This window comes from Rhineura floridana, chromosome 18 (genome assembly GCF_030035675.1).
Source record: "Rhineura floridana isolate rRhiFlo1 chromosome 18, rRhiFlo1.hap2, whole genome shotgun sequence".
NCBI classification, from domain to species: Eukaryota; Metazoa; Chordata; class Lepidosauria; order Squamata; family Rhineuridae; genus Rhineura; species Rhineura floridana.
In genome coordinates this window covers 13,768,167-13,790,650 of record NC_084497.1, presented here as the reverse complement: position 1 = coordinate 13,790,650, position 22,484 = coordinate 13,768,167, and the positions used below count along the sequence as shown (strand labels likewise).

The 22,484-nt window shown below is 47.3% G+C and overlaps 1 protein-coding gene across 3 annotated transcripts in view; it reads left to right on the top strand.

Moving 5' to 3' along the window:
- The first annotated feature begins 2,085 nt into the window (after nt 1-2,085).
- ESPN (espin) overlaps nt 2,086-22,484 on the top strand; it is a 131,770-nt gene continuing 111,371 nt past the window's right edge. For 2 of the 3 annotated variants that reach the window (XM_061601839.1, XM_061601841.1), the window contains exons 1-2: nt 2,086-2,768; nt 8,638-8,831. In XM_061601839.1, coding sequence (XP_061457823.1) covers nt 2,472-2,768; nt 8,638-8,831 — 491 coding nt within the window. In that variant the 5' untranslated portion in view covers nt 2,086-2,471. Of the gene's footprint in view, nt 2,769-5,361; nt 5,537-8,637; nt 8,832-22,484 lie in introns of those variants that run through there. The other variant, XM_061601840.1, reaches the window with a different exon arrangement.

Genomic DNA, 22,484 nt, shown 5'->3' with positions numbered 1-22,484 from the left:
TCCCCGCCCCCATGCACATAATCCAAAATGGCAGGAAATTATAGAAAATAATGACCCATAGAAACATCCTCGTTGCAGGGCAGACATTGCTTGTGATGTGTGTTTTCCATGCTAAAAGGCTGGAGCTGCAACTGTTTCCTAAGGGCTGTACAGGCAGTATTTGGAGAGATTACAGATGAATGCAGGGTTATTATTTTTTAAAAAAGAGGTTGGCCTCCTGTAACATATTCTTCTCACTCTTAGTAAAGTAAAGTGAAAATTTAAAAGCAGTGTATAAAATAAAAAGTTGTGTGTAATTTATAGTAAATGCACAATGGAGATGAGCAAAATACACAAACTGATTTCCTATCGTGACTCTCCAGATGTAAAATGTTAAAACAGGCAAATCAGAAGTTAGTACCTCAGTCTTATCAGTGTGGGTGTTATTATTATTATTATTAAACAAATGCATAGACTGCTTCACAGCATGAAGCCATCAAAGTGGTGTATGAGATACAAACAGAATAAAACCCACAAACACAAGCTCTAAAAACAATACAATCAATTCAATAAATTCTAGAAACAATAAAACAATTTCATCAGATACAAAACTGATATTCCATAAGTGATTGGGTTACACCTCAGGAAAAGCCCTCCTAAAAAATACAAAAATGTCTTCAATAGGCACTAAATATTATCATGCTAGGCACCTGCCTGATTTTGGCTGGTAACTTATTCCAGAGAGCTGCAATGCTAAAAGCCCAGTTTCTGGTACAGGCCAAGCACATATCTGGGACATATGGTACGCTCAACTGCATGCCATCTGGAAGCGCAACTGCCAGACAGGGATATATATTGGGCAAGGCGGTCCCTTAGATATCCTGGTCCCAGGTTGTTCAGAGCTTTAAATGCTAGAAGCAAAACCCTGAACTGTGCCAGGAAGCCTACTGGCAGCCGGTGCAGCTCCTTCAGCAGAGTATCCAATGGTATTGATGGGGTGTCCCAGTCAACAACTCAGCGGCTACTTTCTGCACCAGCTGCAGCTTCCAGGCTAAGCCCAAGGGAAACCCCACACAGAGTGTGTGGCAGTAATCCAGTCTTGAGGTTACCAGTGCCAAGACCATAGTGACCAAGCTATCTCGATCCAGGAACGGTCTTACTAGCCCAAGCTGGTGAAAGGCACTCCTAGCCACCAAGGCTATCTATGCTTCAAGTGACAAAGATGGATCCAGGAGCACCCTCGGACTACGAACCTGTTCCTTCAGAGGGAGTGCAGCTCCATGCAGAACAGGTAACTGACCTATCTCCCGGATGTGGGAGCCTCTCTCTTGCTGGGGTTCAAACTCAGTTTATTAGCCTGATTCAGATGTTACAAAAGAGCTGTGTGTCATCCAAATACACACGTGTAGGCTCTTTGCAGAGGTGCCACTGAGGTCAGGGACAGGTCTTGCTGCCACAACCCTCTCTCCCCCCCATATGTATTCCTCATTCCCTGTTTCATTGTAGGGGTGTTTACACATGACATTCAACGAAGTTACACACAAACAGTTGAGCTGAACGCTTGCAGTTATTCACACATAACATTCAGTGAGTGTACAGCCTCTGTACCTGTGACCAGAATACACAGGAGTTGTGCTGTGCAAATCGACAAGCGGACACTCTTTTCCCCAAATGCTTGCACATGTGGAGAGACAGCTGGGTCAGGGTCATACGTGGCCAAACCTTGTGCAAAGGGGGGATTATGAGAATTCCGGAGGGCGGCAACTTTTAGCAGATTGATTGATTACATCAACTGATTAAAAACACTTCAAGAGGAAGAATATGATCTGATTAATGACATTATTCTGTAGCGAGGAGGGTGTTAGAAAAGGCACACTGTGCATGCTCAGAGATTTCTTCAGACTAGAGCTGAGCTCCTGGCCGGTGCCAGAGTTCACAGGGATATTCAGGCTTTTGAAGCGGAGGCGATTGTGTACCGTTCACAGTCGAGAGCGAAACCCGACGCCGCTCCTTCTAAAACTCGCAGTTAACCCTTTTCCGCCTGGAGCAGCAGAGCTGCTGGCCAAGGGGAGGAGCTGGCAGGCTTGGGGAGGGGCAAAGGGGCGCCCCAGAGGCTCTTGCTGGTCCTCGAGGGAGGAGCTGGCGTTGACAGCCCTAGCCGGAGAGCGGCGCTTCTGCCGCCAGAACTCCGCAGCCGCCGGGCGCAGTTTGTCCTAAACCTCGACGGGGCCACGATGCCTCCTTGCCGCGAGCTGCGCAGGCGCCAGGAGAGGCGGAGGTAGACGGGGGCGGAAAAATAGAGGGCAGCCCCCCGTCCTTTCTCTGGGCTGAGCACCCACCACCACCTAACGGAGACAGGGAAGACCCCCGAGGGGCGAAGCGAAGGCGGCCTTAGCATGGTTCTCCCCGGGTGGTGAAGGGAAGCCGGCCGGCCGGCCGGCCGAGCTGCCGTCGGAGGAGCAGAGGCGAAGGCTGGCGGGCGGGCGGTGGCCATGGCTCTGGAGCGGGCGCTGCAGGCCGCCCGTCAGGGGGACGTGGACACGCTCAAGGCTCTGCAGGCGGACGGGCAGCTGCTGCCGGCGTCGCTCCGGGACCCGCTGGGCGCCTCGCCGGCTCACCACGCCGCCCGCGCCGGGAAGCTGAACTGCCTGCGCTACCTGGTGGAAGAAGCGGCGCTGGCGGGCAATGGGCGGGCTCGCAACGGGGCCACGCCGGGCCACGATGCCGCCGCCACCGGCAACCTGGCCTGCCTCCAGTGGCTGCTCACGCAGGGAGGCTGTCGAGTCCAGGTGAGCGCCGGGCGAGGGGGCGCCTTCCTTGGGGGGCGCTTCGTTGGCGGGGTCGGGGGCTCTTTCCCCAGCGCTGCCTCGCCTCCAGCCGGGGCCGCTCCGTCCCAAGCGGCGCCGTTTGCAGACTGTAAGGGACCTTAACTTCAAGGAGAGACTCTGCCCCAGGACCTGTTTGGAATGGCTTTGTTGTTTGCTGAGAAATGCCAGCAGGGCTCGGGACATAAAAAACAGGGCTAAGATGAAAGTGTGTCTGAGCGCATGCAGAGTTAGTTTCTCTCAACGCCAGTGCTCCAATGTCTGTGGGGGGAGAAGGGTCCGGTGCCTTATTTTGCGTGCTGACTCCTATAGCTATGGTTTTCAGAAAGGGGGGCGGACAGTTTGGCTGGAATTGTCAGGGGGGTGATGCCTCTGAACCTCATTGGGACTGTCTTCAAGTCGATCCCGATTTACGGCGACCCTATGAGTAGGGTTTTCATGGCAAGCGGTATTCAGAGGGGGTTTGCCATTGCCTTCCATTGAGGTTGAGAGGCATTGAGCATCGTGGCTGTGTGGGGATTCGAACCCCGGTCTCCCAGGTCATAGTCCAACACTCTAACCCAGCCTTTCCCAACCAGTGTGCCTCCAGATGTTGTTGGACCACAACTCCCACCTGAGCCTGAGGCCAGCATTGCCAATTGTCAGGAAAGATGGGAATTGTAGTCCAGCAACATCTGGAGGCACACTGGTTGGGAAAGGCTGCTCTAACCACTATGCCACACTGGCTGTCCTGAACCTCATTAAGGTCCCCATAATCCGAGAACAGATCCTGATTACACACCTCTCACCGAGTAAGCCCAGCCCAGGATTTGAGCCCCAGCACCTTTCTACTTAGGTTTCAGTTGCTGAAATCACTGAGAGCAGGTCTCCCTCCATTATGCATTTATAATAACAATATGAATAATAAATAGTTCCTAAATCAATAAGGAAGATGAAATAAGAAACTAATAAGAACAAAAGGAGTTATTTATTGAATTTATATCCCTTCCCACCCTTGTGTGGCAAACGCATCAGCAAAATAATTTAACAAAACACAGTTTTACAGTTACAGATAAAAACATTCTTTTAATCCAGTGATCTGGGTGTTGCCAGGAATAGTGTTTCAGCCATCAAATACCCAGGTAAACAGGAATGTTTTTCAATTCCTCCTAAAAGTAAACCATGATGGAGACAGACACACACACCAGGGAGGGCATTCCACAAACAGGGAGCCACTGCTGAAATGGCCCTGTGATGGGTTTACACCAACTGGCAGCCTGCCTCAGACCTCTCAGAGCATGCACAGTGTGCGTTTTCTAGCATCCTTGCTACAGAAAAATGGAGCTGTCGGTCACCGAACTAAAAAAATATATTTTAAAAACTCATGCAGTCTGGGGCTGATGGGAATAGCTTGTTGGCTACTCAGTAACCAAATAATAACAGCAAGCAGGTGTTGATTGCAGTAGTGGTGCTTGCAAAGGAGAACTAGAGTTCTACTGAGCATATACAAAGTGCCCATCCCTGTCTGCTGCATATCCTATGTTAATTAGGACATTCTCTTTACATGAAGACACCGGTTTGGGGCTAGCAGAATTTCTAAGCAAGAGAGTGTTAATTCTCTGCAGGATTAAGCTCTGTTAGAGTAGAAAAAGAGGAAGGCCAAACAAGAGTTGGATTAATTCCATAAAGGAAGCCACAGACGGGAATTTACAAGATCTGAACAGGGTGGTTCACAACAGATGCTCTTGGAGGTCACTGATTCATAGGGTCAGCCAGAAGTCGTAGTCAACTTGGAGGTACATAACAACAAGAGTGAAATGTTAGTTGTTGTTTTTCAGTGAGAGGAGAGCGAGAGACAGAATTCAGCCTTTAAGTGTATGGGACTGTTGAGTAGGCAAGACACTCACAGGCCCAGCTGCATATGGTTAGAAACCGTGTAGGGAGCCTCCCTGTCACAATCACTCGCTTTACAAGTGTGGTGGGGTGAGGCCATTCCACTCCTGACATGCAACAAACCTGAGTTTGCCTCCGAATGCTCCCTTGATGGGGAACTGAAGCCAATCCTGTGTTTCTGCTGAGAATTCCTGTTTGATTTGGGAAGAGGCTGGAGCTCCATGGGACAGCAGCTGCTGTGCATGTTTACCAATTACCTAGAGAGGTAGTGGGCTCTCTGACACAGGAGGCACCTGTTGGAAATGCTTTGATTTGGATTCCTGCATTGAGCAGCGGGTTGGACTTGATGGCTTTATAGGCCCCTTCCAACTCTATGATTCCATGATTCTATGTAGAAGGTCCCAGATTCAATCTCTGGTATCTCCAGGCAGGAGGAGGAAAGACTCCTGTCCAAAACCCCAGAGTTGTCAGTATAAGACAACTCCCTTTGTCACCAAGCACATGAGAAACTTAACCACATGGTGAAATGACCATTGCTGTATGGTGGGGAAAAAGCACTCTGCATGCACTTAGAGGTGCTGTTTTCTTAACTGCAACTTCATATGAGCCTTTGCACTGTAAGTAGGTTCTAGGGCTGAGATCCTAGAATTCAAAAGCATCCAAAGCAGCTGTGCTAAAAATATATATTCAGCAAAGTAAGAACGCAGCGGCAGGAAAAGCAGCTGAGAGTCTTGGGCTACCTTAAAGGTGGGCATATGGCTGATGGCATGCACTCTCAGGGACTTGAGCCCGTGGCCAGATGCTGTGGGGATTGTTCTTCATTCCCAGTACATTTTGATAAAGCCTTTTTTCCCTCAAAGGTGAAGAAATCTTTTATTTATTCCTTAGAAACCATTCAAATTACTGTACAATCCTTTGTAGCTAACTCAGAAATACTCCTTAATAATTATATTCTTAAATGCTTATGGTCTTAAATATAAGAATGATTTTTCCTTGAAAGATATATCAAAATGCACAGTTTGTGCAGCTGTGTTCTTTCGGTGTTTGAGAATTATGGGGGTGCATCAGGTCTGGTTAAATCCCCCCCCCTCTCTATTCCCCTTTCTCTGTTCCTCCTTTGGATGTTTTTTGGGATGCACTATTTATTACCAATAGCTGGGGAGCTGCAGGGGAAGAGGGTTGTTGGTCCAAGATAACTCTGTCTGGAAGCCAGACAGAGAACTTGTGTAGACTACTTGACTAGCACAATACAGCTTTTAGATAGAGCACTATAGACAGCGTGTGCTTCACTCAAAGTAAGCTTGTAATCTGGCATTGGCCTGGTGGCTTGTTCTGACTTTAAAAATCCCCTCCAGGTGACAAAGGAAGAGTTGGCTTTCTGTTTTTGAAGTCGTGTGAGTGATAGAATTGTGCTTGGGCATATAGGCAGATAACTTTGTCATCATTTGCAAAGCTGTGGCACAGAGCGACATAACTTTAAGAAGGGCAGGTCCCTGCCCCAAGCAGCTTACAGTTTTAAATTTCCATAGCTATTAGCCTATGCTGTATGGGGGAAAGGCCATGTTTACTGGAAGGTTGAAGCAAAATGTACTAAAGGTGTAGAATTAGCATATTGTGATTGCACTGACTTATTTGCACTGTAATTATCAATATTGCAAATAATATATTTTTTTCATCTAGGGAGAACATGGTTTCCTTCTATATGTCTTCCTAGTGAATGTTGCTAAAGCTGTTCTGAGGTGGGGGTGAAGAGGGGAACAGCTCAAGGGTAGAGCATAGAATCGTAGAGTTGGAAAGGGCCTCTAAGGCCATCTAGTCCAACCCCCTGCTCAATGCAGAAATCCAACTTAAAGCATCCCTGACAGGTGCCTGTCCATCTGTCTCTTGAAGGCCTCCAGTGTTGGAGAGCCCATCACCTCCCTAGGTCATTGTTTCCATTGTCTACTTTTTAAAAGAAAACTTCAGTTTGGAGGCACAACTGGAAAGGTTTGCTTTTAAGTGTGTGTAATGTGAGCAGTCTCTTTGTGGCCCAATAGTTTTTTTCCGGGCCTTCACATCTCTAAGCTGGGGTCTCTTGTGTGAAAAGATATCCTACAGGGTCACTACTGAAAAGATCCCCCCTCTCATGCCCTAAACCAGGGATAGCCCAGATGGTGCCCTCTAGACTTTTTTGGATTCCAACTCCCATCAGCTGCAGCCAGCATGGCCAGCAACATCTGGAGGGGACCACGTTGGCAACCCGTGCCCTAAATATATGGCTTGGCTAAGTTCAATGAAAAGCCTCCAGGCTGAGCAGGAATCTGAAGCCAGGTCTCCCTGGCCCTAGTCTGATTTCAACCACCTCACCACACTGGTTCTCATGTCTTTAAATTATTTATTTTTATTTTATTTGAAATATTTATCTCCCACCCTCCTACAATGAGATCATAAAATATGTAAATGTACTGCCTTCAAGTCGATTCCGACTTATGGCGACCCTATGAATAGGGTTTTCATGAGGCTGAGAGGCAGTGACTGGCCCAAGGTCACCCAGTGAGCTTCATGGCTATGTGGGGATTGGAACCCTGGTTTCCCAGGTTGTAGTCCAACACTCTAACCACTACGCCACACTGCCTCTCATGAGATCATACACAGTTAAAAAACTCCACAAAAAACATTAAAATAGATAAAAATACATACAGTATAATACGGCTAACAATTCTAGGGGAGTGATATTAAAAAGGGACTAAAGAGGTAAAACTAGAAAGGGGGAAAATTAAATCAGTTTCAAACTATACCTTAGCTTTAAGCCGATGCTGCAGTCCCTTATTGTACACCTTAAGCCACTTCTTTATGTTAGGTAAGCAATGTCTGTTTCAAGTTGCTGGCTTGCATTGTGGGGAGTAAATTGTCAATGGACAGGTTGGTACTTGTTTTTTTTAAGACAGCTTTTCAAATAAGTCCACGAAAAGTGACAAGGGTGCCTGTCTAGCGCACACACACTAATTTTATTCTTCTTCCATCAAACCCAAGTCAGTACACATTTGGCTCCCAGGCAGTCTACCATCCAGGTGCTGGCCCGGCCCAGATCCGCTTAGCTTCAGAAAGGCTATTGTATCATGTGCCATCAGCCCATTTCATGGGGACCTGTGATTAAGACCTAAATGTAAAAAAATAAGCTCTGCTCTGTGCAGCTTTCTTACCAGGATGCCTGAAGGTGATCTTTACATGCCTTAGATAACCGGGCAAATGACTATATCCAAGCCTATTGTACTTCTATAAATGAGCATAAATGAGTTTTTAAATTGTCTTTAATTTTGTTTAGATTGTGTTTTTAAATTGTTTTTTGTGTTTTAAAATTTGTATACAGTAGGGCCCCACTCATACGGCGGGTGACGTTCCACACCCCCGCTGTAAAGCAAAACCCGCTGTAAAGCGGAACCCATTGAATAGAATGGCACGCAATGCCTGAAAACCGCTGTAAAAGCGGAACAAGCACCTTATGAGTGGGGCTTTAGTCTAATTGCGTCTAATTGAGACCGCTGCATTAGCAAATCGCTGTAAAGTGGGGCCCTACTGTATTTGTTTTTATTGTTTTTAATTGCTGTGAACTGCCCAGAGAGCTTTAGCTATGGGGCAGTATATAAATACAGTAAGTAAGTAAATAAGTAAATAAGTAAATAAATAAATAAATCTATCTGCAGAAACTGGAAACAGGGAACCTGTTTCTCACCAGGTGCTGCTGGACTATAACTCCCATCATCCCTGACCATTGGCCGTACTGGCTGCTGAGGCTGCTCGAAACTGGAGCCCAGAGATATCTGGAGGCAACTCTGCCCAGAGTAATATGTTCCAACTGGCCAACAAGGGTCCTCCAGAGTTTAAATGTCCGATGCTAGTGCCTTTTACTGATTGACACCCTGTGCCTGCCGGTGCTCAGTGATGACCCTTCGCCCTCCCGGTTGTGTTTCCCAACCTTCAGGACACAGACAATTCTGGTGCCACCGTCTTGCATCTGGCTGCCCGGTTTGGGCACCACGACGTGATTGATTGGCTCCTGCGCTTTGGGGGCAGCGAGCCGCTGGCAGCCACAGACATGGGTGCTCTACCTGTTCACTACGCAGCAGCCAAAGGAGACTTCCCTTCCTTGCGACTCCTCATCGGGCATTGCCCCAGGTAAGGCAGAGATGGGGACTTTGCTCCTTCACATTGGCTAGGCATCTTCTGGCCCACGGGCTGGGCTGTAGCGACCTTCAGCTGATGTCCTGCAACAGTTGACAAGCAGATGCATGTGCAAGCTAAGTGCAGACTTCAAACCCATGCCTCTCTTTCCACCCCCTGCCTGCCCCCCCAGTCCACTGTGTAAGGTTTTCCTTTGGCTGTGATGCCAGAACTGGAAAGTAAAAGTTGTTTCGGATCAGAACTACAGAAAAGAGCATTGTGGGTGAAGTTGCTGGACAGAGGTGGCATCATTGCTATGGCCAGGTATAAATCCGAAACAGCAACCCCCTTGCCTGCCCATCTGCAATCTGAAGAAGGCGGAATGATTCCATGTGGTTGCACAAGATGATCCAAATTGCTACACCAGTGGAAATTGGACTGGTGCCTGTTTGTGTTTGGTTGGTTGGTTCTCTTCAGTGCTTTCTTGCTGCTTTTAAGGTCCAGCCCTTCAGGGGCCTGCCCTGTATTCTCTCTGCAAGTTCTGCAGCGATGGAATGTTCTGCCTGGCTTGGGACAGCCAATTCTTGCATGACTGACCACCCACCCCTCAATGCTTTGCTGTTTGGGGCTGGTTTACATGTGCAACAGAATGAGGAGTTAGAACTGCAGTGGGGTGTAGTGTGCGTTTTTGGAGGGAGGGGGGAATCCCATTTCTGAATGCTCCCCTGCATTTAAAAAGAAAACTGTTTGCCAGTCGAAAACCGCAATGGCGGGAAGCAACATCCTTTAGGCCTTTAGCCTGCTGGCCTAGCTTTCCATCTCCCTACCCAGTTTGGTCCCAAAAGCAAGTAGGGCTGTGGAGAGCTAACAAGTCCTAAAAGGGCAGGACCGGGGTTTGGAGGGAGGCTGCCTCCTCTGGGCAGAAGTTGCCAGGGCAGGCAGATGGCATGGCAGAAGGGCAGGTTCCAGTTCCCAGCCTTAGGGCAGAGGTGGGCGTCAAGCCCACTTCCTCCACGTAGGCCATTGAGCTTCCTCTGTATGGCTGATCCCTGAGGCAGGCTCCGCTGCTGACCTGCGCCCTCTTTGCTGGAGCTGTTGTCCAAGGAATCTTGAGGAAGCAGCCTTTGGCTCTGAAGGTAGCTGCCTTGCCCTCTCTCCTGGGAATGCTGTCGTCTGTGGTGCTGTACAGACTGTCCATTTTAGAGAGCCTCCATTTGGTCTTCATGCTCCGCATTGCCCCTCCTTCCACGTACATGAAGGAGCCCAGCCTTGCGCAGCCAGATGGTTGGGCTACAACTCCCACTGTGTCTGACCTTGCTGGTTTAGACTGATGGGAGTTGTAGTCCAACAATATCTGGAGGGGACCAGGCTGGGGAAGGCTGGAGTCAGCCACTATGTATAGCTTGTCTTTCATATGCTTCTGTGTGATGCTGCAGTGTTGGAAAGATAATCCCAATTCTGATTGAATACAAATCCAGTACAATCAAAGATAATATTCCCTACCACAGAGTTCAGGATCATAAAGTTGGGAGGCACCTCAAAGGTGATCTAGTCCAACCCCCCCAAATACAGGCAAGCAGCTCCTACAGTATCCCTGACAGGTGCCCATCCAGCCTCTGCTTAAAAGCTTCTAATGAAGGCTTCTTTTTGAGGTCGTCCATTCCACTCTCAAGCAGGTTGCACAGCCAGGAAGCTCTTTTCCTTGGCATTTGGAGTGCTGTGAACAATTCTGGGGCACCCCCTCTCAAAAAAGGACAGCCAAAATGATCGTGTGCTGGAACACAGTCTAAAGAATTTGGGGCTTTTCAGTTGAGAAAAAAAGGCCAGTAAGGTAAGAGGTGGAAGCTTGATCTAAAACTCTAATGGACTTCATGAGAGCTGAATAAACTGAATCTTAATCCAGTCGAGATTGAGGCACTGTTAGCAGGTGGTTCCCTAGACCGGATGGAGGGAGTGTGTCCCACTCTGGATGGTCTTACCCTCCCTCTGAAGGAGCATATACCTCTCTCGGGGGTATTTCTGGATCCATTACTGTCGTTTGAGACTCAAGTGGCCTCCGTGGTGTGGAGTGCATCCCATCAACTTTGACTGGTGGCCCAGCTGCACCCCTTTCTGGACTGGGGCAGCCTAATTTCTGTTGTCTACACTCTGGTAACCTCTAGATGAGACTACTGCAATGTGTTATAGGTGAAGATGGTTTGGAAACTGCTGCTGGTGCAGAATTCAGTGGCCAAATTGTTGACTGGGGCAGAATTGTCTGAACATATAATACAAATTCTGGCATGACTGCATTGGCTACCAATTAGTTTCTGGGCTGAAATCAAAGTGCTGGTTTTGACCTATAAAGCCTTATGCGGCTCAGGATCCCAATGCCTCTAGGGCCACCTCTCTTCATATGAACCAAACCAGACCATGTGATTGTCATCGGAGGCCCATCTTCATGTGCCGCCTCCAAGGGAGGTCAGAGGGTGGCGACACGAGAGCAGGCCTTCTCAGTGGGGGCCCCCCTGGCTGTGGAACGCTCTCCCAGGGAGGCACGCCTGGCACCATCTTTATCCATCTTGAGGCACCAGGAAAAGACCTTCCTCCACACCCAGGCCCTTGGCCCTTGTGGAGATCTTTTAGTGGAGTGGGACTGGCCTTTTATTTGTATCACTTGTGTTTGTTTTAATTTGGTTTTTCATTGTCAGAGGTGTTTTTAGCTTTATGGATTCTGTTGTTTTTATTTGGTTATGTAATTTGCTTTGGGTTACCTGGTAAGAAAAGTGACCTAATAATAAGTCATGATATGAGGCTAATAAAATTATGCTTGATATCAAGAAAGTGGTGGCAGGACACCTGCTTCATGTGCAGAAGGTCCCAGGATCAGTCCCTGAAATTGTCAAACAGGGCTAGGAAAGACTTCTGTCCTGAAAGCCCAGAGAGTCACTGCCGGTCGGTGCAGGCAACACTGAGCTAGATGGATCAATGGTCTGACTCACTACAAGGCAGTATCCTTTAGACCTCTGCCACAAGGAGTGTCTATAAAGGCAGCTTCAGGTGTTTCTTGAAATTTTCCTTCCTCTCTCATGATACCAGAACTGGGGATCATCCAACTGAATTGATTTACCTCCAGTAGAGTCAGGATGGACAACGTACTCCTCCACACAGTGGAATTCATTGCACAAGGCATGGTGATAGCCCCTGACAGACTGATCCTCCTCCATGGGGCCATCTATCAAAGGGTCAGCCAAGTCTCTATGTTCAGAGGCAACGGACCACTGAAAGCCAGCTGCCTGGAACAGCCTTGCTGCTCTGCCTGTGGGCTTTATGACTTGTTTTATTTATTTCATATATTTATATACTGCTTAAGACAGTCTCTAAGTGGTTTATGAAAATGGCAAGTGTTCTGTATGCATGGACACTCATACACACACTCTGAAATCTAAAAATACAATACCAAATAAAATACTCCCAAAAAAGTGATGTCAGAATTCAGTGATAATTGTCGGGACTTCAAAGCACCGTACAGGGCTTGCAAAGAGCCCCACACGGTGCTTTGATGTGCTGCTGATCAGCAGGCTTGAAGTCTAGCAGCTGAAAAGTGGTGGCTTCAAGCCAGCTTTCTTCAGGGATCCCCTGTGCGACAGAGTTCCCCGTTGTCTTATGTATTTAATTTATTAGCTGCTTTTCTTCACAAAAGGGAACTCAAAGCGACTTACAATCAATAAAAGGATGAAAGCCAATATCAAAAACTGAAACAGATAAAAAGTTAACAAATGCAGTGTGCAAATATAGAAGGTGGTGGAACAGCCCCCCCCCCCAAAGAGGCTACAATATCAAGAGCTGTCCAAAAGCCCTCCAAAATTAAGAGCCAAATGCTTCAGAGAAGAGGAATGTTTTTGTCTGGTGGCTAAAGATAGACAATGATGATGCCAGGTCTGCCTCCCTGGGGAGAGCATTCGATAAGCAGGGGGTCACCACTGAGAAGGCCCGCTCTCATGTTGCCACCCTCTGCACCTTCCTTTGAGGGGCGCACAAAGAAGGGCCTCGGGTGCCGATGTCTCAAAATCACTGCCCATCAGCTGATGGGAAGTGACTTCAAGAGGGCTTTCTGCAAGGATTGGCTGCATCCCTACCTGCCCCACACCTGATGTTATATGGGGTATTTAGGGGTATGACATGGCTTGGGGAAAATGGCCTCACGGGCCAAAGTGGGACCTGTGCTGGGCCAAATTTGGCCCATGGGCCAGAGGCTCCTCACCCCCAACCTGCAGGATTCCTGTTATGGGCTGAATAAATACCACCAACAGAGCCTTCTTTGTGGCCTTGTGCAATGGCCCTTTTGTGGTAAATGTGGGCAATGGCCTTGATCAGGTTTATTCACCTGCCTCGGTGTTGGCAACATCTGACCCTTGGCTTGTCTTGCGGTGGCAGCAAAACCCATTTTCAGCAAACAACCAGAGAGGAGGCTGGCCGGTTTGACTGCTGTCAAGATTTGTTCCCGTTTGTTGAGCCCCTCTGCCTTTCTCCCACTGTGACAGCTTTATCATGATTGGAAGTCAAATGCCTGTTCTTTTAACGCTGCACTAACAAAGCAAGGTTTAAATCTTGATGGAAATATTGCTCACCATGTGGACGAAGCGCAGCTGAGGATTTGCACGTTGGGCTTTTGCAAAGGGGTGATAACACGGCCGCCTTTGTCTCAGCCGGAGGCTATGTAAATGGATTATACCGCCTGCAGGGGAGGAACGGAGAGTCAAGTGTGAAGAATCGTAGGGTGGGGGCAGGTATTTCCAGGTTCAGGAAAAAACGGGGAGCCTTGGGTGGTGGGCAACTTCTGTGTATTTTAAAGTTATATGTTTTGGTGAAGTCCAGGCACTGTTTTCGCTGAATTTTGGGGCTGCGTGAGGAGCACTTTTCACCCTGAGGGCCACATTTCCTCATGGAGAATTTTCTGTGGGCCGAAGTGGGCAGAGGAATGGGTGTGACTCTTCCACATGTCAGCCACAAAAGAGTCAGAGGCTTTTACCTTCCCCCCACCCTGTTCATCCAGGCAGCCAGAGGTGTTCTGTCATAACACTGGAACTCATAGACCTCCAGTGAAGCTGAATGTTGGAAGACTGAGGACAGACAAAAGAAAGGCTTTTTCCACATAGTGCATAGCTGAACGATGGAATTCATTCCCACAGGAGGCAGTGATGGTCACCAACTTGGATGGCTTTAAAAGGGGATTAGACAAATTCATGGAGGGAAAGGCTGTTGATGCCTACTAGCCGCCAGGGCTGAGCGCTACTTCCACAGTTGGAGGCAGGATGCTTCTGAATACCAGTTTCTGGAAACTGCTGGGTGGAGGAGGAGAGTGCTTCTGCGCTCAGGTCCTGCTTGCGGGCTTCCCTTTGGGGCACCTGGTTGAGAGCAGGATGCTGGACTAGCTGATACCACAGGCTCTTCTTATGTTCTTAAGTTGAAGGATGCATGCCTGCCAGGCAGAAGCCATGAGGAGGGTGTGGGGAGAGAGGGTGTTGTCTGTGCATGTGCATGGCCTGGAGAGGGTCCTGAAGGCTGGATGGAGAGGCCAGGAGATGCACGTCTGGCCCCAGGCCTGAGGTTTCTCACCCCTGTTTTAGGGTTCTCTAAGGACACTGCTAGTTAAGCTAGTAATTGCCGTGAGAAATACACTAATTAAAACATTCAGTACTCCTGTAAGCCCAAGCCATCCTTCTACAGAGGAGGAGGATCAGGGTATAAGAACATAAGCACATAAGAAGAGCCTGCTGGATCAGGCCAGTGGCCCATCTAGTCCAGCATCCTGTTCTCACAGTGGCCAAGCAGGTGCCTGGGGGAAGCCCGCAAGCAGGACCCGAGTGCAAGAACACTCTCCCCTCCTGAGGCTTCTGACAACTGGTTTTCAGAAGCATGCTGCCTCTGACTAGGGTGGCAGAGCACAGCCATCATGGCTAGTAGCCATTGATAGCCCTGTCCTCCATGAATTTGTCTAATCTTCTTTTAAAGCCATCCAAGCTGGTGGCCATTACTGCATCTTGTGGGAGCAAATTCCATAGTTTAACTATGCGCTGAGTAAAGAAGTACTTCCTTTTGTCTGTCCTGAATCTTCCAACATTCAGCTTCTTTGAATGTCCATGAGTTCTAGTATTATGAGAGAGGGAGAAGAACTTTTCTCTATCCACTTTCTCAAGGCCATGCATAATTTTATACACTTCTATCATGTCTCCTCTGACCCGCCTTTTCTCTAAACTAAAAAGCCCCAAATGCTGCAACCTTTCCTGGTAAGGGAGTCGCTCCACCCCCTTGATCATTCTGGTTGCCCTCTTCTGAACCTTTTCCAACTCTATAATATCCTTTTTGAGATGAGGCGACCAGAACTGTACACAGTATTCCAAATGCGGCCGCACCATAGATTTATACAACGGCATTATGATATCGGCTGTTTTTTTTCAATACCTTTCCTAATTATCGCTAGCATGGAATTTGCCTTTTTCACAGCTGCCGCACACTGGGTCGACATTTTCATCGTGCTGTCCACTACAACCCCGAGGTCTCTCTCCTGGTCGGTCACCGCCAGTTCAGACCCCATGAGCGTATATGTGAAATTCAGATTTTTTGCTCCAATATGCATAATTTTACACTTGTTTATATTGAATTGCATTTGCCATTTTTCCACCCATTCACTCAGTTTGGAGAGGTCTTTTTGAAGCTCTTCGCAATCCCTTTTTGTTTTAACAACCCTGAACAATTTAGTATCATCAGCAAACGTCTCTGTGTGAGTCACTGCTCCAGTCTGCTCTCCTTCCAAGGGGCTTCCAGTGTGATGCGGGTAACTTCTCTGTCGCCTCTCTGCATCGGGTGCAATTGAATGATCACTGTGGATGTAGCACAATTGCCTGCGTCAGAGGCTGTTGCCTATTGAGTCTCTGCACGAGTTGCTCCCTGCTCTGAGCTGGCCTTTTTTCATCAGGGAGGCATGCCCAGATCACTGACTTCTCTGGGGAAAGGCGAGTCTTGCAGCCCAGAAGTTTTATGTAAGAGTCGGGTCTGGCATTGCCACCAGGCACCCTTGGGTGGCTACTGGGACCCTAGTGCTGTGGCAGGACAGGTCCCCAGTGCTGGGTAGTGAGTGCCTGTGAGCCAACACACTGCTATGCCCCAGATGCAGTACACTGGGTGTGCATGTTTGTGGGAAATTTTAAAATGCCAATAGTGGCAGATGACTGTGAGCAGCCAGATAAGCCTGTAGCTGGTCGAGGGCGGCTGTGGAAAAGGCAAATTCCATGCTAAGGACCATTAGGAAAGTTATTGGAAATAAAACTGCTGATATAATGCTGTTGTACAAATCTATGGTGTGGCCGCATTTGGAATATTATGCAGAGTTCTGGTCGCCTGACCTCAAAAAGGTGGAAATAAAACCGCTGATATAATTTATTTATTTATTTATTTATTAGTCGCTTTTTTCTGTTGTACAAATCTATGGCGCGGCCACATTTGGAATATTATGCACAGTTCTGGTCACCTCAAAAAGGATATTGTAGAGCTGGAGAAGGTTGAGAATGTTGTGTGTAATTTGTGTGCTTAATTTCGTTTAAAGCAACACCACAGCAGCAGAGTAACAGCAGATGTTGAAATGCGAGTGTGCCAGCGTGTACGTGCATTTACCTAAGAAAGCAGGCTTTTACCCTGCATCAGCATCACTGAGACTTGAGACTTAGTAAAATAAGAAAAGCTACTTTATTTATAGAAATACATAGTAGATAGGAAAGCAAACTTAGTTCAAACTAACTAGGTAAGTTGGAGGCATAACGCCCAGGTGTAGGGGTTAGCCTCATGGCTTGGAGAGAGCAGAGACAAAGGGATGTCTCCTCTCTCCAGACAGTCGGAGGACAAAGGAGAGGAAAGGGCGTAACAGAAGGAAGTCAGTCAGAGCATCACAGGTAAAGGTAAACAAGCCTGTCCATCTGGAGGACCCGAACTCTACCTTCTGGAACACAAACAAAAGACCAAAACAAGAGTTGCTCTTGCCCCACTTCCAACAGAGAAAAGGGCAACCAAGATGGTCAGAGTGATGGAGTAACTCCCCTATGGGGAAAGGTTGCAGCACTTGGGGCTTTTTTGTTTGGAGAAAAGGCGAGTCAGAGGTGATGTGATAGAAGTGTCTCACATTATGCATGGCATGGAAAAAGTGGTTAGGAAAAAAAGTGTCTCCCTCTTTGATAATGCGAGAATTTGTGGACATCCAGTGAAGCTGAATGTTGGAAGGTTCAGGACAGACAAAAGAAAACACTTCTTCACACAGCACAGAGTTGAACTATGGAATTCACTCCCACAAGAGGCAGTGATGTCCACCAAGTTGGAGGGCTTTAAGAGAGGATTAGGCAAATTCATGGAGAAGACTATCAATGGCTACTAGCTATGATGGCTGTGCTCTGCTGCCATAGTCGGAGGCTGTATGCTTCTGAAAACCAGTTGCCGGAAGCCGCAGGAGGGGAGGAGGGTGCTCTTGCGCTCAGGTCCTACTTGTGGGCTTCCCATGGGCATCTGGGTGGCTACTGTGAGAACAAGAAGCTGGGCTAGATGGGCCTTCTTTGGTCTGATCCAGCAGCCTCTTCTGATGTTCTCATGAGGGGGCAGTGCACGAGAGAGGGGGCAGTGGACACTTACCTGAGAGCCCCCTCAAAACTGGAAGCAGCCCTGCTAAGAGTGAAGCATTTCTGCAGTTTTAATGCAAGGGGAAACAGTGTGCCTAGCAATCAGATGTTTGGAGAGGGCTTCAGACGCCCTGTGGGATTAAGAAGTGTGAAAACTCTGCAGATGCTTTTTGGGGTTTTTTTTACAAGTTTGGCTGCTCTGTCCCTCCATATCTGCCCTTCATATTGCAGCACAAAATGTCAAGGCGAAATCTACCCTTCTCCCTGAGAAGTGTCTTTTCTGCATGCAGGGAAGCATGATGTTTTTTATTGCAGGAGTACAGGAAGATTCCTCATCCCTTTTTTCACTTGTGACATGGAATGTTGTTTAGAAAGAGCTTTGATTCTGCTCAGTGTTAGAGCAAAATTTCCCAGAGGGTATTCAGCCATTGTGGGGGAGAGGAGAGAGAGAGACCATTTTGATTTTGTTACAGTTTCTTGCACCCGTGGCACAGTAATGCTGGCTGAAAAAAGCATTTAATGGCATGTTTCAAGGTCAAGAAAGGGTCCTGTGGCATCTTGAAGATTAAGAAATTTATTATGTTCACATGCTGGACAAGACAGCAGAGCGATCCCCTTCTTGGGCCCAGCAACTTGTTTTCAGAGACAGACTGCCCCTCTAAATGGAGGTTCCATGACTAAGTTATCATGGCCAATAGCCATTGGCAGACCACTCCTCTCTGCATTTACAGGCTGGGCAGGTGGAAAGCAAGTAGGCAAAAGTGCAGGTTTCATAGTGTCAAAGCAACACCACAGGATCCTGAAAATACCTGCCTCTTGGCATAATCATGTTTGCACCAGCATTTTATTACAGTTATATCCCCCCTTTCCACCAGTGAGTTCAATCCGGTGAATATCATTCTGCCCCTCCTATTCTACCTCACAGGGTTGTGGTGAGGATTAGTTTGAGAGGCAATGACTGGCCCAAGGTCAGAGTGAGCTTCATGGCAGACGGTAGATCTGAACCTGTCTCTCCCCACTTGTAATCTTGAGACACTTAAACACCACATCACTTTGTCTGTCTACAGTATTTTTTTTTTGTAATTTCTATGGCACTCTTTAGTGAACGACATGCGTTACAACTAATATCTAATGTGATTAGATGGTTCCCTAATATTGGTGCTCTAGCTAGTCTGCTACCGTAGCACCCTCTGGATCTTTAACAGCAGCACAGGTGAAGCTTTTCCATTTTACTTTTTCCGTGGTAGGAAGAGACTGTTCTGGTGAATTTCAAGAGCAAACCGTGGAGGGGTCCATGTACAGGAGCACAGCTCTGGGACTTTTTTCAAACCAGAAGCAATGACTTCATCTGATGGAGTACCAGCGTAACTGATGCCTCATCCTTTCCCTGGCAAATTAACAAGGCGATAACAAGTCTTTCAAGTTTCTGACAAATTAACATAGCACAGGGGTAGGGAACATTTTTCAGCCCAAGGAGGGCCACATTCTATTCCTGCCAACCTTCTGGGGCCCACATGCCAGTGGTGTGCAGGACCAGAGGGAAAACTGGGAGAGGAATGAATGTGAATTTTAACTTTGTACAGCAGGCTGCTTTCTTCACACTCATGGATCCTTCTCTGCCCTCCATCCCAGCAAGCAAGAAGCATGATCAGAGTCCAAGAATACATTCTAGCCAGGGGAGAAAACACTCCAGGAGATTGCAGAGCAGGGCAGGTAACAGGTAAAGCTCAGGAGAAAGTGTGCCCTCTTGTGGGGAGGAATCCCATGGGCCAGACAGAGCGGCCTGAAAGCGTCATTTGGCCCCTGGCTAAATGAGCCTTCCCACCCCAGGCATAGAGGAAGCCAGAGAATGAGGAAAACAAGAAGATTATTTGGGTACGCTTTTGTTTTTCTTTGATGGGGTTCCTACCTCAAGCTAGAAATGTAAATGGTTGCACCATTTTGCAAGGTTGCTTCCAATGAAAAGCAAAGGTTGCATTTCAGCTGGCTGAAAACCTTTTGTGAAAGCTCAGTGTGTTTTCCAGGTTGAACCTCTGCAGTGAGACGTGAGCCCCATTCACTTCAATGGCACTTACAGGAAACTGTGCACAGGATTGCAGTCATGCTGGTCGTACTACCTTGGAAGTTAGGCTGTGTGTACTGCTCTCTAGTGTGTGCGTCTTTACTAGTATGTGTGCAAAATGGATTGACACAGCTGTGAGGTTTTGGGGTCTCCGTGTGGGGTCTGTCATGAGGAGCTCCTGCACTTCCAAAGTGACCCCCACCACCACCACTGAGAGCAGGACGGCTTTGAAAAAATAATCAGTCAGGAACTCTGCAATGGCATCGACACCTGTGTGGTCACAGAGCGTGCATGGCTGGAATCTATCTTTTAATCTATTTTAATCTATCTTTAGCTTTTAATGTATAGCAGATTGTTAACCGTTCAATATGTATGCTTTTACTGTTTTTTGTGATTTTATTGTATTTATCTTATGCTGTGCACCGCCCTGAGAGCCTTCGGGCTGCGGGCGGTATATAAATTGAATAAAGTAAAACAAATAAATAAATAAATAATACTGCTTCATAAATACTTAGCAACGTGTGAGCTGCAATCTTGGCTTAGGGTCAGGCTTCATTTCTCTTCACTCTTTTAGGTGGATGGAGCCTCCTCTTTTCTCCTTCTTTCTGCCCCCCATTCCCATGCCCCCCTCTTGCCATCTCCATGAAATTAGGTTTAGGATCACATTCAGCCACAGTTCCTCCCCGCACCCTCCAGTACCTCAGTCTAGGTAATGTGTATCATCCAGAAATCCCTGGAGTTGAGACTGGATGCAAATGGATTCCTTCCTCTTATTTCCCCCCCCCCCAAAAAAAATATCTGTTGATGTTTTATAAAGGGCTTCCAGTGGCATCCATGAGAAGGAGAGCTAGAAACATCTTTGCAATCCTATCCAAACTGTAGACTGGGTGAGAATCTGTAGTAGTTTTGCGCATCTGATCATTGTAGTGAGGTGTTTATTAGCCTAGCTGTTCTATTCAGGGCAGTTAAGCATCTCCATTTGTCACAGTTCTGATATGTACTTCTAGGTGACTCTGCTTGACTGCTTATTGCTTTTAAAAGAATGTTTTGTCCAAAATGAGCTTCATCGTTGAGCAGGCAGGTGAAATTAGGTCTGCCAGGTTTGAGGTTATCAGCTTCCCTCGATGCTTTAGGATTAAAATAGTGGTGTTCAGAAAACCATGAACTGTCTAGGACTCCCAGTGCGCAGGGTTGTTGTTGTCTTTAACTACTTTACCTTGATATGTATTTTCCCCCATCAATATGCGAGTTGGTCCTGGCAAGATGCCATTACGCAGAAGTGTGTAACTCTTGTGTCAGTCAAGAACTGGAAAGCAAGAACGATTGTGGGATGGCCCGGTGTATGTCCGGAGAGCACCACCCTAGGGTAGCAAATACATGGTGCTCAGCCAGGCCTATTTCTGCTGAGAAGCAGGCAGAGTTACGCTGCAGTTAAAGGCTCAGAGAAGCTGTGGTGGCAGACTAGCTAGAGTACCAACTTCAAATGTTTTTAATAATGTTATTACTTTGTTATATAATTTTTGTAAATTGTATTGTTTTTATTGATACGTATTTCTATATTTGTGTTTATTTTTTGTAAGCTGCCTTGAGGGCCTTTTGGCCAAAAGGCGGGATAGAAATAAACTATAATAATAGTAGTAGTAGTAGTAGTAGTAGTAGTAATAATAATAATGTTGTTGATGATGATGATGATAAATGTGGAAGACTCAACTTCAGAGTCTTGTTCAGCCCACTGGGCAGCTTTGATTAATGTGGTTCTCTTCACCAAGACAACCCTTGAAGGACTATGATAGACACACAAGATACTGGCTGTACACTAAAGAGTGCCGCAGAAAAATTAAAAAAAAAATACTGCAGGCAGTATGCAGTGCGTAAAATTGTCAGATTAGGAGTGGGGAGACACGGGTTCAAACCTGCATCCCACCAATTAATCTCCTTTCGCCTCCATGTAAAGCTGATGCAGTGTCAGCCATCGCTGCATTCTTTTAAGATCCACTGAAATCCTGGGGTGAAGCTTGGGTCCTAATGCTCTCCTCACAGCTGCAGATTGCATCCTCAGGATGTGCTGTGCGTTCTCTAGGCCTGTGAACCTGGCCCTGGATTACACAATTGCCTGATGGGAGTCAAATCTTCAGCCTCCTTTGCCCCCAAATTAAACTGTGCTCCTTTGGGGGCTGGCAACCAAGATCCCTGCTGGTGTGCCACAGTACTGAGCTACATGCCTGCCATGTGGGTGGAGAGGTGTTGGCTTAGAAATGCTCTTCTGCCAAGGAACTGAAGCAAAATCACTGCTCAGCATTAAAGCAGGTTGGCTGGGTGCTTTGCAGAGTACGGGCTGTTTAATCTCATTTTCCATGACGAGTGAGTGTGACAGACCTATAAATAGCCTGGACAGAGAGAAGGGACCCTGCTTGGTAATTATAAACCTACCCGTACATAGTACTCTTTCCAAGGAAACTCTTTGGCAAACATGTTGGATAGAATGGGGACCAGAGTTGGAAGGAGCATTGAAAGCATTTGGGTATAGCTGAGGCTGTCCACACCCTATGGTTGCAGTCAACTAAATTATACTCAGAGTAGACCCAATGCAATTAATGGGCCTAAGTTGTGCTCATTAATTTCAATAGATCTACTCTGAATAGGACTGACACTGGATATAATCCCTGGGTGTTGTTTGTTAAATTAAAATTCCGTGGCCAGGCAGTCCCAACTAGGGTTGCCAGGTTCAGGGCCTGAGACTGATCCTGTATCTTTAGGAGAAGATACCAAGTGCAGGTGTTCTTGCAACCCTGTAATGGGAAAAACTACAAGGTGGAATTCCCTCTGTCCCTGCACAACTTTTAAAGATACAGAAGACCTCTTGGTTGCCAGGCCCGGCCTCTTTAAAAGTTGTGCAGGGGGAAGGGAGAATTCCACCTTGTGGTTTTTCCCATTACAGTGCTGTAAGAACACCTGCACTTGGCT